Below are 11,142 nucleotides of genomic sequence, written 5' to 3'. Positions count from 1 at the left end.
CCCAACCCTCCCCCTACCTCCCCCAACCTCCCCCACTCTCCTCCTCCCCCCCAACCTCCCCCTACCTCCCCCCTCTCCTCCTCCCCCTACCTCCCCACTCTCCTCCTCCCCCCAACCTCCCCCCTACCTCCCCCCTCTCCTCCTCTCCCTCCCTCCCCCCCTCTCTCCTCCTCCCCCCTCTCTATACCTGCATTTGAAATCACTGGATCCAGCAGCCAGCAGCACATTGTTGGGATGCCCAGTCCAGACTGAGGATGGTCGAGCGAATCGGCTTCTTGATGTGTTTGCACACCCACCTGACACACACCACATTCATAATCAGATGCAGGGTTAGAAACCTCCTTCCCCCCATCCCCTCCCTCCTCCCCTCCTTCCCTCCTTCCTTTCCTCCTTCCCTCCCTCCTTCCCTCCTTTCTTCCCTCCTCACCAGTCGTTCTCTTGTTCAAAGTAGCAGACTGAGATAAGTCTGGAGCCGCTGCCCACAGCAAACTTGTTCTCCCGGGGCGACCAGCGGACGCAGCGCGCGGCCCCTGTTGATCCTGAGGATGACCAGGGTGGGCTTCCACACACCCTCCTTCAGGGACCACACGTAGGCGTTCCTGTCCGCCCCGCACGTCACGATGCGGTTACTGTCAGGAGCCCAGTCGATGCCTGGGGGGGGCGTTAACATGTGGACACACTGCATATGCATGTGTGTGTATGACAGTGTGTGTGTGTATGACAGTGTTTGTGTGTGTGTGTGTATGACAGTGTGTGTGTGACAGTGTGTGTGTGTGTGTGTGTGTATGACAGTGTGTGTGTGCGTGTGTATGACAGTGTGTGTGTGTGACAGTGTGTGTGTGTGTGTGTGTGTGTGTGTATGACAGTGTGTGTGTGTGTGTGTGACAGTGTGTGTGTGTGTGTGTATGACAGTGTGTGTGTGACAGTGTGTGTGTGACAGTGTGTGTGTGTGTATGACAGTGTGTGACAGTGTGTGTGTGTGTGTGACAGTGTGTGTGTGTGTGTGTGACAGTGTGTGTGTGTATGACAGTGTGTCTGTATGACAGTGTGTGTGTGTGTATGACAGTGTGTGTGTGTGTGTGTGTGGTATGACAGTGTGTGTGTGTGTATGACAGTGTGTGTGTGTGACAGTGTGTGTGTGTGTGTGTGTATGACAGTGTGTGTGTGTGTGACAGTGTGTGTGTGTGTATGTGTGTGTGACAGTGTGTGTTTGTGTGTCTCACCAGTGACCTGGCCGTTGTGCTCCTTCAGCTCGTGGATCTTGCTCCACTTGGTTGGGGTTAGGGTTCCCTCCTTCTGGTAGATGTGGACCTCATGGTTGTTGGGACAGAGAGCCATCTCTGTAGGCAGACACACACACACAGTCAGACACACACACAGTCACACACACACACACACACAGTCACACACACACACAGTCACACACACACACACAGTCAGACACACACACAGTCACACACACACACACAGTCACACACACACACACACACAGTCAGACACACACACACAGTCACACACACACACACAGACACACAGACACATACAGTCACACACACACACAGTCACACACACCCACAGTCACACACAGTCACACACACACATTTAGTCATTTAGCAGACGCTCTTATCCAGAGCGACTTTAAGTAAGTAAGTAAGACTTTATTTATATAGCACTTTTCATACAAGAATTGCAGCTCAAAGTGCTTTACATAAAATCAACAAAAACAATAATACAAGTGTTGATCTAAAACGTTTAACAAACCAAACTAGCCGCACTCTATCTGCGGTCTCTCGAATCCATCTTAGATCCGAGCTGCCACTTGCAGTTTCTAATACACAAACATGACAAGGGTTTAGACAGGACGAGACTAGAAAGTTACAGCATAACATGAGGAAGTCAGTACAGGGACATTCCCCCGAGGCAAGTAGGGTGAAGTGCCTTGCCCAAGGACACAACGTCATTTGGTTGGCATAGCCAGGAATCGAACTAGCAACCTTCTGATTACTAGCCCGATTCCCTAACCACTCAGCCACCTGACTCCCTACAGACACACACACACTCAGGACATGCACGTGTGTTTGAAACACCAGCGTGGGAAGCAAGGACACATTCCTCTCACATCATCTATTTACAGATATAGTGTGTGTGTGAGAAAGAGACAGAGAGAGGGAGACAGAGAGAGAGACAGACAGAGAGAGGGAGAGAGAGAAAGAGAGAGAGACAGAGAGAAACAGAGAGACAGAGAGAGAGAGACAGAGAGAGACAGAGACAGACAGAGAGAGCCTGAATGTCTTCACACAACCCTCCATAAATGAGTCAGTATGTGAGTATCTAGATGTGTGTGTGTGCCTGTCTGTGTATATGCAAGTGTGTTTTATGTGTGTGTATGTACATATTTAAGTGTGTTTGTGAGTGTGTGCACCTGTGTGTTTGTGTGTGTATGTGTGTGTGCTGGTGTGTACTCGTGCTCACAGAGTGCAACCAAATATGGAGTGTTTCCTGAGGGGCTGGTTCACACACACACACACACACCGTCAGGGGTGCTGTGAGGTTAACCAACCTCACACACACACACACAACAAAAAGACTTCTGTGAGACCGAGAGCCCTGTGACCCCGCCCCCTCGCATCAGGAAACAGGAAGGGCCTCCCAGCCACCCGGGAACCAATCACAGTCCACCGTCTGTCTGACTGGCTTGGGTAGCTTAGCAACGGTGGGTTCTGGAACTGCTGGAGGTTCCAGCAGAGGAGCTTGTTTCCTGTCAGGCCACAGAGGTGTGTGTCTGTGTGTGTGAGTGTGACTATGTGTGACTTTGTGTGTCTGTGTGTGTGTGTGTGTGTGTGTGTGTGTATCTGCGTAACTCCACTTCTCGCTCTTCTCTCCCTTAAAACATTGTCCGATGATCACCATCCATAAAAGGAGATGATTGATTTATTGACCAATCAGAGGAGTTTGTTTGCACTTACGAGTCCGGTCCTTGTTCCAGGCGTGGCAGCTGATTGGCTCGAGCAGGAAGCTGTGGTAAGCCATGGCCAATCAGGGTTCAGCAGACAACCAAGCAGTCAGGAAGTGGGATGACGCTAGCCAATGGGGATGAGGATTGTGGTTGTGGTTGTATCTGCACACAGGGAAGGGTGGAGCCACCAAGTTACATCCTCAAACTGTGAAAAGCAGTAGTTGAATTTGAAGTGAACACACACACAAACACTGAAGGGGAAGATGATTTATTGTGACACAAAAAAAAGCAATAGTTGAAGTTGAACATGTGTGTCTATAGCTATATAGACACACACACAAAATGAAGGGAAGATGATGTATTGTGAGACAGACAGACAGGTAGAGGAAGGTAAAGGAAGGCAGGCAGACAGACTTGAACTAAAGGTAGCCACACAGACAGACCGACAGCCAGACCGGCTCTGATGTAACTAACGAGGACCAGGAAGGCGTGGAATGCTTACACAGCATGACAGGAATGATGGTCAGGGACACAAACTAATCAACAACATGCATACACACACCATGTTACAGGATATGAGATCTGTTACACACACAGTCTTACCTTACACACCAAACTTTTCTCAGCTTTGCCAGACATGTTGAATTTACTGTGTTAGATAATCTCTCTACTTCTACTACACAAAGACTGTGTGTGTGTGAGAAGTTTGTACTCACCCAGAGAGCTGCTGAACAGATGGGTGGAGAAAGATGGAGGGATGAGATGGAGGGATGAGAGAGAGCCCCAGACTAGGTAATAGAAGACAAGTTTAAGCTCGCGGACTCTGGCCAGTCAACGCGAACGCCAACAGCAAAATGAGCAGAGAGGAAGAGAGAGAGGAGGGGGTTTCTACATAGGGCAGAAACTTTTCTGCAAAGAAACAAGAAGTGAAGAGAGAGGGGGGGAGGAGGGGGGAGAAGGTTCGCTTCCGCAAAATAAGGAAGCGAGGGAGGAGACCAGAAGGTTCACTTCAGCAGAAACGGGGAGGAGCAGAGGGAGGGAGGAACAGCCAGTTCTGAAAACGAATAAAGAAAAATGGGGGAGGGAGTGTTTAAGAGGGAGCAGCAAAAAGAGGAACAGGGGAGGGGGGAGGGTAAGTAGTGTGAGGGGGAGGGTAAGTAGTGTGAGGGGGGAGGGTAAGTAGTGTGAGGGTAAGTAGTGTGAGGGGGGGAGGGTAAGTAGTGTGAGGGTAAGTAGTGTGAGGGGGGAGGGTAAGTAGTGTGAGGGGGGAGGGGTAAGTAGTGTGAGGGGGGAGGGTAAGTAGTGTGAGGGTAAGTAGTGGTGAGGGGGGAGGGTAAGTAGTGTGAGGGGGGAGGGTAAGTAGTGTGAGGGGGGGAGGGTAAGTAGTGTGAGGGTAAGTAGTGAGGGGGGAGGGTAAGTAGTGTGAGGGGGGAGGGTAAGTAGTGTGAGGGGGGAGGGTAAGTAGTGTGAGGGTAAGTAGTGTGAGGGGGGGAGGGTAAGTAGTGTGAGGGGGGAGGGTAAGTAGTGTGAGGGGGGGAGGGGTAAGTAGTGTGAGGGTAAGTAGTGAGGGGGGAGGGTAAGTAGTGTGAGGGGGGAGGGTAAGTAGTGTGAGGGTAAGTAGTGTGAGGGGGGGAGGGTAAGTAGTGTGAGGGTAAGTAGTGTGAGGGGGGGAGGGTAAGTAGTGTGAGGGGGGAGGGTAAGTAGTGTGAGGGGGAGGGTAAGTAGTGTGAGGGGGGAGGGTAAGTAGTGTGAGGGGGGAGGGTAAGTAGTGTGAGGGTAAGTAGTGTGAGGGGGGAGGGTAAGTAGTGTGAGGGGGGAGGGTAAGTAGTGTGAGGGGGGAGGGTAAGTAGTGTGAGGGTAAGTAGTGTGAGGGGGGAGGGTAAGTAGTGTGAGGGGGGAGGGTAAGTAGTGTGAGGGGGGAGGGTAGTAGTGTGAGGGGGGAGGGTAAGTAGTGTGAGGGTAAGTAGTGAGGGGGGAGGGTAAGTAGTGTGAGGGGGGAGGGTAAGTAGGTTGAGGTGGAAAAAAGGAGAAAAAGCTGTGGGTGAAGAAACAGAAGTCTCTTTTTCCTGTCTCTTCTGTGCACTAGATCACTGTGCCAGTAATCACTTCCTGGTGTAGAGCTGCGCACACACACACAGACACAGTGTTGTAGTGTAAATGGCAGGGGTTTATTTTTTATTTAATGTACATGACAGAGATCCCTCCTGAGTCTGCGATGGTCCACCATGACACCCCCTGGGTTGAGTCTGTCAGCACGTCTATGACAACATCCTGTCTGGGAAACTATGACTCCACAATATTTCTTATTCATAACTTCAATCACTTTTAATCAGTGGTTAGAAAACAAACAAAAACAGGTCCCAATACTCTAGAACAGTTTCCAACCCTCTCAACGTTCTAGAACAGTTTCAAATGTCTCAATGTTCTAGAACAGTTTCAAATCCTCTCAATGTTCTAGAACAGTTTCAAATGTCTCAACGTTCTAGAACAGTTTCAAACAGTCTCAACATTCTAGAACAGTTTCAAACTGTCTCAATGTCCTTGAACAGTTTCAAACAGCCTCAACGTTTTAGAATTTTCAAACCGTCTCCCACCAGACATGCTTACAGACCAGGTAGAATCGCTCAGTGGGGCTTTGGTTCCGCACCACACCCCCCCGCGCACATACACACACACACGCGCACACACACACACCACAGCTCAAGTGTGTGGGGGAGGGGCCGAGTTAGGTTGTTAGTAACATCAGAGGGCTTGTTAACCTGTGACCCTTGGAACCTTCATTTATTTATTTATAAACAAACAACAAAACAATAACAGTGATGTCACACAGCTGGTCAGTTCTGAGAGGTTGAGTGTGTGTGTGGTTAGTTTGTATGTGGTGTGTTTGCATGTAGTGCACGCGTGTAGTGTGTCTGTCTTTTTGTACTTTTTGTGTGTAGGGTGTGTGTGTGTGTGTTGTGGTCAGTGCTTTAGCAGACACTTTAGCATGGTGAAACTGGCCGCATCATTAGGGAGGAGGGGAGGGGAGGCAGTGTGGTTCCTTCATTAGTTGATCACATGATGCGGAGTCCCTGGATAGAAGCTTCTAGACTCTGGGGAGAGAAACACACAACATGGAGTTAGCATGTGGGCGTGTGGAGTGTGTGTGTGTGTGTGTATATATATATATATGTGTGTGGAGTGTGTGTACCTTGAAGTCCCAGATGGTCATGGCTCCATCTATGCCCGTGGTGCAGAACTTACGACAGTCTCTCTTATCTCCTTCATATATAGACACTTGGCTGAGGGGGGCACACACACACACACACAGTTAAGACTCACAAATCAACTTCTAATTCTGAACTGCTTATAACAACCACTGTCTCTTGCCTGCCATACATAACCAGGTGTGTGTGTGTGTCCTACGTGATGCTGTTCTGGTGCAGGTGTCCAGGGCGGTGTTGCGCTCCTCGCTCGAGGCTCTCTTGTCCATGTTCCTGAAGCGCTCCATGGCTGAGATGTTCCTCTGGGCCGCCTGCTTCGGCTGGTCCAGCCTGCACACCAGCACCACGGCCCCCCCCCCCCGCCTCGCAGCGGAACAGCATGGGGCAGCAGTCGTGACCCTGCGCACACACACACACTGTTAGACATGATACATTTGTAGCTTCTTTTAAAGTCAAAGACATTGTTTGTAAGCTGTTTATGTAGAGAAAACAGAGATGGAGAGAGACAGAGAGTGTGTGTGAGTCTTACCGCTGCTACAACACTGTTTTCAGACACGAAGATCACACTGAGAAGAGGCAGGAACTCAGTCTTCAGCTGAGAGGGTCTGGTCTCACACACACACACACACAGTTAGACTTCCATATCACCTTAAACTAAGTTCTGTACTCATTTTCACCACCCCCTACACACCCCACAGCTCTAGCCCCCCCCATGCTCACTCACATGGCCCCCTTGGTGCTGTCCACCATGGTGAGGGTGCTGTCGTGACTGACCCAGGCCAGGCGGTTCCCCGAGGAGGAGAAGGACACAGAGTGCACCCAGCCCCCGCCCCCGCCGGCCCCCCCCCGCACCCCCAAACTCCGCCAGCACCGCCCCGAACGGCATCTTACTGCCCCAGGGGGTGGGGCCTGGCTTCTCCTCCACCTCCTTGATGTAGGCTGAGAACACCCTGTGGGGGGGAGGGAGGAGGGGGGGGGAGACAGTATTGTCAAAAACATTTCCAAATTAGGTCCAACAGGTCTCATAACTCACAAACTATACATGCCTCCTCCCCCGACCTCCCCCGACCTCCCCCCTCTCCTCCTCCTCCTCCCCCCCCCCTCTCTCTACCTGCATTTGAAGTCACAGGATCCAGCAGCCAGCAGCACATTGTTGGGATGCCAGTCCAGACTGAGGATGGTCGAGCGAATCGGCTTCTTGATGTGTTTGCTCACCCACCTGACACACACAAAGTAAACATACTGTGGTGAAACACAGCACAATGTAATCTCTGTATTCATCTATCCCTCAATCCATCCACCCCTCCCTCCTTCTATCCATTCTCTTTTCAAACAATCCATCTGTCCTCTACTCCATCCCTCCCCTTCTCTCCCCCCTCCCTGCCTCCCTCCCTCCCTCCCTGCCTCCCTCCCTCCCCCCTCACCAGTCATTCTCAGACTCAAAGTAGCAGACTGAGATGAGCCGGGCTCCGCTGCCCACAGCAAACTTGTTCTCCAGGGGCGACCAGCGGACGAAGGTGGCGGCCCTGTTGATCCTGAGGATGACCAGGGTGGGCTTCCACACACCCTCCTTCAGGGACCACACGTAGGCGTTCCTGTCCGCCCCGCACGTCACGATGCGATCACTCTTGGGGGCCCAGTCGATGCCTGGGGGGGGGGTGGGGGGGGGGAGAAGGTAGGGGGTAGGAGGGAGGGGGGGCAAGAGGGAGGAGGAGGGGGGGGCAAGAGGGAGGAGGAGGGAGGGGTGAATAGGAGGGAGAGTGAGGGAAGGAGAGAGAGAGGGTAGGATGGAGAAAGGGATGCATGGTTAATGTACACATTTACAACAGCCAGTGTGTAGCTGGTCGCGTGTAGCTGAGTGCGACACACATTTTAACAGTGACACTCTCACACACACACCCAGAAGGACACACTCTCACAGTACCTGTAATGTGGCCATTGTGCTCCTTTAGCTCGTGGTTCTTCACCCACTGGTTTCCAGCCTTCTTATAAATATGGACCTCATGGTTGTTGGGACTGATGGCGATCTCTACACAAGAGGACAGGCAGGCTTAGTACAACAGACGACCAAGGAGCAGAAGTAAATAGTTGTAACATTATTTCGGTGATCAGTCAAGGACCGGTCTGTACTTACAGGCACGGTGCAAAATATCCACATCTACCAGCTAAATATAACTAATGTTACAATATTATTATAATATATAACTTACAATAACATTAGACCATCTGGGTAGTCGAGTCTAAAGATGCCGCAGGGATTTAAGACAAGAAACTGCACTCTCATTCATCCATGAACACCAGACAATTTACCAGACGCGGTCCAGCTAGTTTGACCGGCGGCTGTATTACCGGTAGATATGAACGTGTCTTACGGCTGCGGTCCCGGTTCCAGGCGTGACATGTTATGGGCTCGAGCAGGAACTGTTGCAGGGACATGTTGGGTGTGGCCGGTGGCAGACGAGTTACCCTGGGGCGAGAGACAGAGACCCTGATGACTGACTGACTGGCTAGGATGACGAGGCTAGCTAACGCTAACAGTTGGCTACCCTGGTTAGCATCCTGGTTCAAACACATTCGGTTGTCAAGCTCGCCAATACAATGTCTTAATGAAGTGCATCTCTGCAATAAGGGAGACACTTTCGTCTAAACAAGTTAACAGCTACAGTTTTCCGGCAGTTTAGCATCTGCCACCACGAATATCAACACTTGCAGCTACCACTAGCCAGATAGCTAGCTAACTAGATGGTTACTGCGGTGAATTATGCAGGACCTAGCTAGTCTGGCTAGCTAACATATTTCACCGGCAAAGCAATTACCTAAAAGCTAATATATCTTAAATAACGTTTTTTTTTTCATTTCCGAAATGGAAATGTTCCAAATGTTAACCGTTACAACATTTCTCCAATAAACGAACTTTTGAAGACTAAACATGCCAAATAATGTTTTTTCTCGTTCGCCGTAAAATCCAGGCCTTATCGAGGAATTCCATCCTGCGACTTCTGTACGGTCCTACACCGGCTCCAGAGGCACAGGCATCGGTGCACTAGATACATATGCTAACTCACCTTAGATTTGACAGATAGCTAAGTCAAGATTTTTCTTTTACTCCTTCTAAATTTGGAATCGACTGCTTGTTTAGTACAGCAGGCTAAACAATGGACTTGAATTCGTGGACTCTGGGCAGTCGACACGAATTCGTCCAGGAATGGCGGGGGGATGTCAAGAAAACCAGGAAACGACGACGAGGCTCTTTCGGCGGTGAGCTGACGGTAAAACGTCTACCTGTAGCTACGTCTGTAAGCTTAGCATGCAGCTAGCGAGCTAGCAGGCTACACACACTCAGACCGGAATGTCAAGCGACAGCCCTGCGCAGTATTGTTGTGTTCAGACACCTGCCTCTGGTGGCAGAGAAGGGAAACTACAATAATGAAATCACAATCCTTTCGTTCAAAGACGCAGTGTAGGGGGAATTGAGCCATAACGGGGTTCCAAAAAACAACCAGCCGAAATGGTTAAGGAAAATAAGGGTGAGATCTGTCAGACACAGTTAGCTGATCCAGGCGAATAAATAAATAACGTTTAATAATTGCGTGTGATCTTGGATCTTGCGCGTGGTGAGAACTCTTTACATGACACATTAAAATAAAAGTTTTTCACGTGGATGAATTTATTTAATTAAAGGCTGAAGATGTACAGAAATATCTCCAGTTAATCCCAACACGCACGCACTCTGTCATCCCTCTCACACTCCACATTCGCGCGCATCTATTTAAGACCATGTGCGTAATGGTCTTTGAAATAGGCCTAATGGACACGCACATCATTCACTTCCACGCGCGGGTCTTACCGGGGAGCAGCCCCACGCCCCCTCCGGTTTGAAGATTAAATCCAAGGCATTCCAAAGCTCTGCGTGATTTCTAACGTCACTGTTATCATGGAAGTTTTAGCGCGAGGGGCTCCCAAATCAGGAACGACCCTGCATGGATGATAATGCCGCAGATTATTTTATGCTGTCCAGTAACAACTCTCCCTATATGCCGTTCTCTTTCTTCGAACAGTTCACGAGCAAAACCGAATTTCTGTCCTACCTGATTCTCTGCATCTTCAAAATGCCGTTTATTCCTCCTGTATCTATCACGCGCCAGCGTTCGGTTTCCGTACCAGCAGTCTCCGGGAGAGGCAGGATCGTTAGCGGGACACCGTCGGCCGTTAAGATCACCACCACCAAGATTCCGCGCGATGACAAGCCCAGCTCGGTGAAGGACCGTCTGACTTCTAACTTAAAGCAGTTCGGGAGGAAGAGCCAACCGAGGAGTCGCGTGCCCACCGGGAAGTCCTCAGCGGCGCTCCGCGTGGAAGGCAGGAACCCTTGGCTACCGTCACAGAGAGTGACATACACGTTACCTAAAAGCTGGAGCGGCGGCAGCAGCTTCCTCGCGTCTAGCTCGGGGGACTCTGTCCCACAGACGCAGCGGAGAAGTGACGGGGGGCACGGCTGCTCCAGAGGCTCCCCGGAGGCGAGGGACCCAGAACCGGAGCGGAAGGAGACACGCTTTACGCTCACGCTCACCCCAGAGGCGGTTCTCCTCTTGCAGAGGCGGAGCGCGGAGAAGTACCGAGCTGTCAGGGACAACACCAACACCGGCACGCTCGTGGACCCTACCCGGAGGAGAAGGGAGAATAACGTCGCCAAACGGACTCCCGGACCGGGACCACGAGGGATTAGCGTACCGAGCACTCAGACCGGTAACAACGTCGGTCTACCGGGAGACATTAGCTCCATGGTGAAGATCTCATTACTGAATGATCGGCATAAGTACGACGATGTGGAATACGAGGAGGAGGAGAACGCGCTCGACGAGCGCGTGGTGCTGAAGTGCACCGAGTGGCTCCGAGGGCTCGAGAGTGCACCGGTGGCGCTCTGTACCATGGACAAGAGCGCGAGCCTAAAGAGGTTCTGAAGGAAAGGGATATTTGGACACT

General features: G+C 51.0%; 3 protein-coding genes across 3 annotated transcripts; 1 reads left to right on the top strand and 2 right to left on the bottom strand.

Moving 5' to 3' along the window:
• Positions 1–528: 528 nt before the first annotated feature.
• LOC136965108 (actin-related protein 2/3 complex subunit 1A-like) lies at positions 529–3,891 on the bottom strand (the record flags this gene model as incomplete). Its single annotated transcript, XM_067259113.1, is given in 4 exon segments — positions 529–651; positions 1,224–1,340; positions 2,967–3,118; positions 3,673–3,891. Coding segments are annotated over 3 exon segments (304 nt in total), but the record flags the coding sequence as incomplete, so codon positions are not given.
• Positions 3,892–5,102: 1,211 nt separating this feature from the next.
• LOC136965096 (actin-related protein 2/3 complex subunit 1A-like) lies at positions 5,103–9,490 on the bottom strand. Its single transcript, XM_067259097.1, is given in 13 exon segments — positions 5,103–6,048; positions 6,147–6,237; positions 6,362–6,380; positions 6,383–6,521; positions 6,523–6,558; positions 6,689–6,764; positions 6,884–7,005; positions 7,007–7,109; positions 7,271–7,378; positions 7,584–7,806; positions 8,084–8,188; positions 8,532–8,626; positions 9,225–9,490. Coding segments are annotated over 12 exon segments (1,125 nt in total). The 5' UTR covers positions 8,596–8,626; positions 9,225–9,490; the 3' UTR covers positions 5,103–6,009.
• Positions 9,491–10,193: 703 nt separating this feature from the next.
• Positions 10,194–11,120, top strand: LOC136964993 (proline-rich protein 18). Its single transcript, XM_067258969.1, has one exon. It carries the CDS (start codon positions 10,194–10,196, stop codon positions 11,118–11,120), a length of 927 nt encoding a protein of 308 aa, XP_067115070.1.
• Positions 11,121–11,142: the final 22 nt, after the last annotated feature.

The sequence above is a fragment of the Osmerus mordax genome, chromosome 21 (assembly GCF_038355195.1).
Source record: "Osmerus mordax isolate fOsmMor3 chromosome 21, fOsmMor3.pri, whole genome shotgun sequence".
NCBI classification, from domain to species: Eukaryota; Metazoa; Chordata; class Actinopteri; order Osmeriformes; family Osmeridae; genus Osmerus; species Osmerus mordax.
This window is presented reverse-complemented; position numbering and strand designations above follow the sequence as displayed.

What these genes read in the sequence shown, in the direction of transcription:
- LOC136964993 (XM_067258969.1), top strand. Translation starts at nt 10,194, where the DNA reads ATGCCGTTCTCTTTCTTCGAACAGTTCACGAGCAAAACCGAATTTCTG.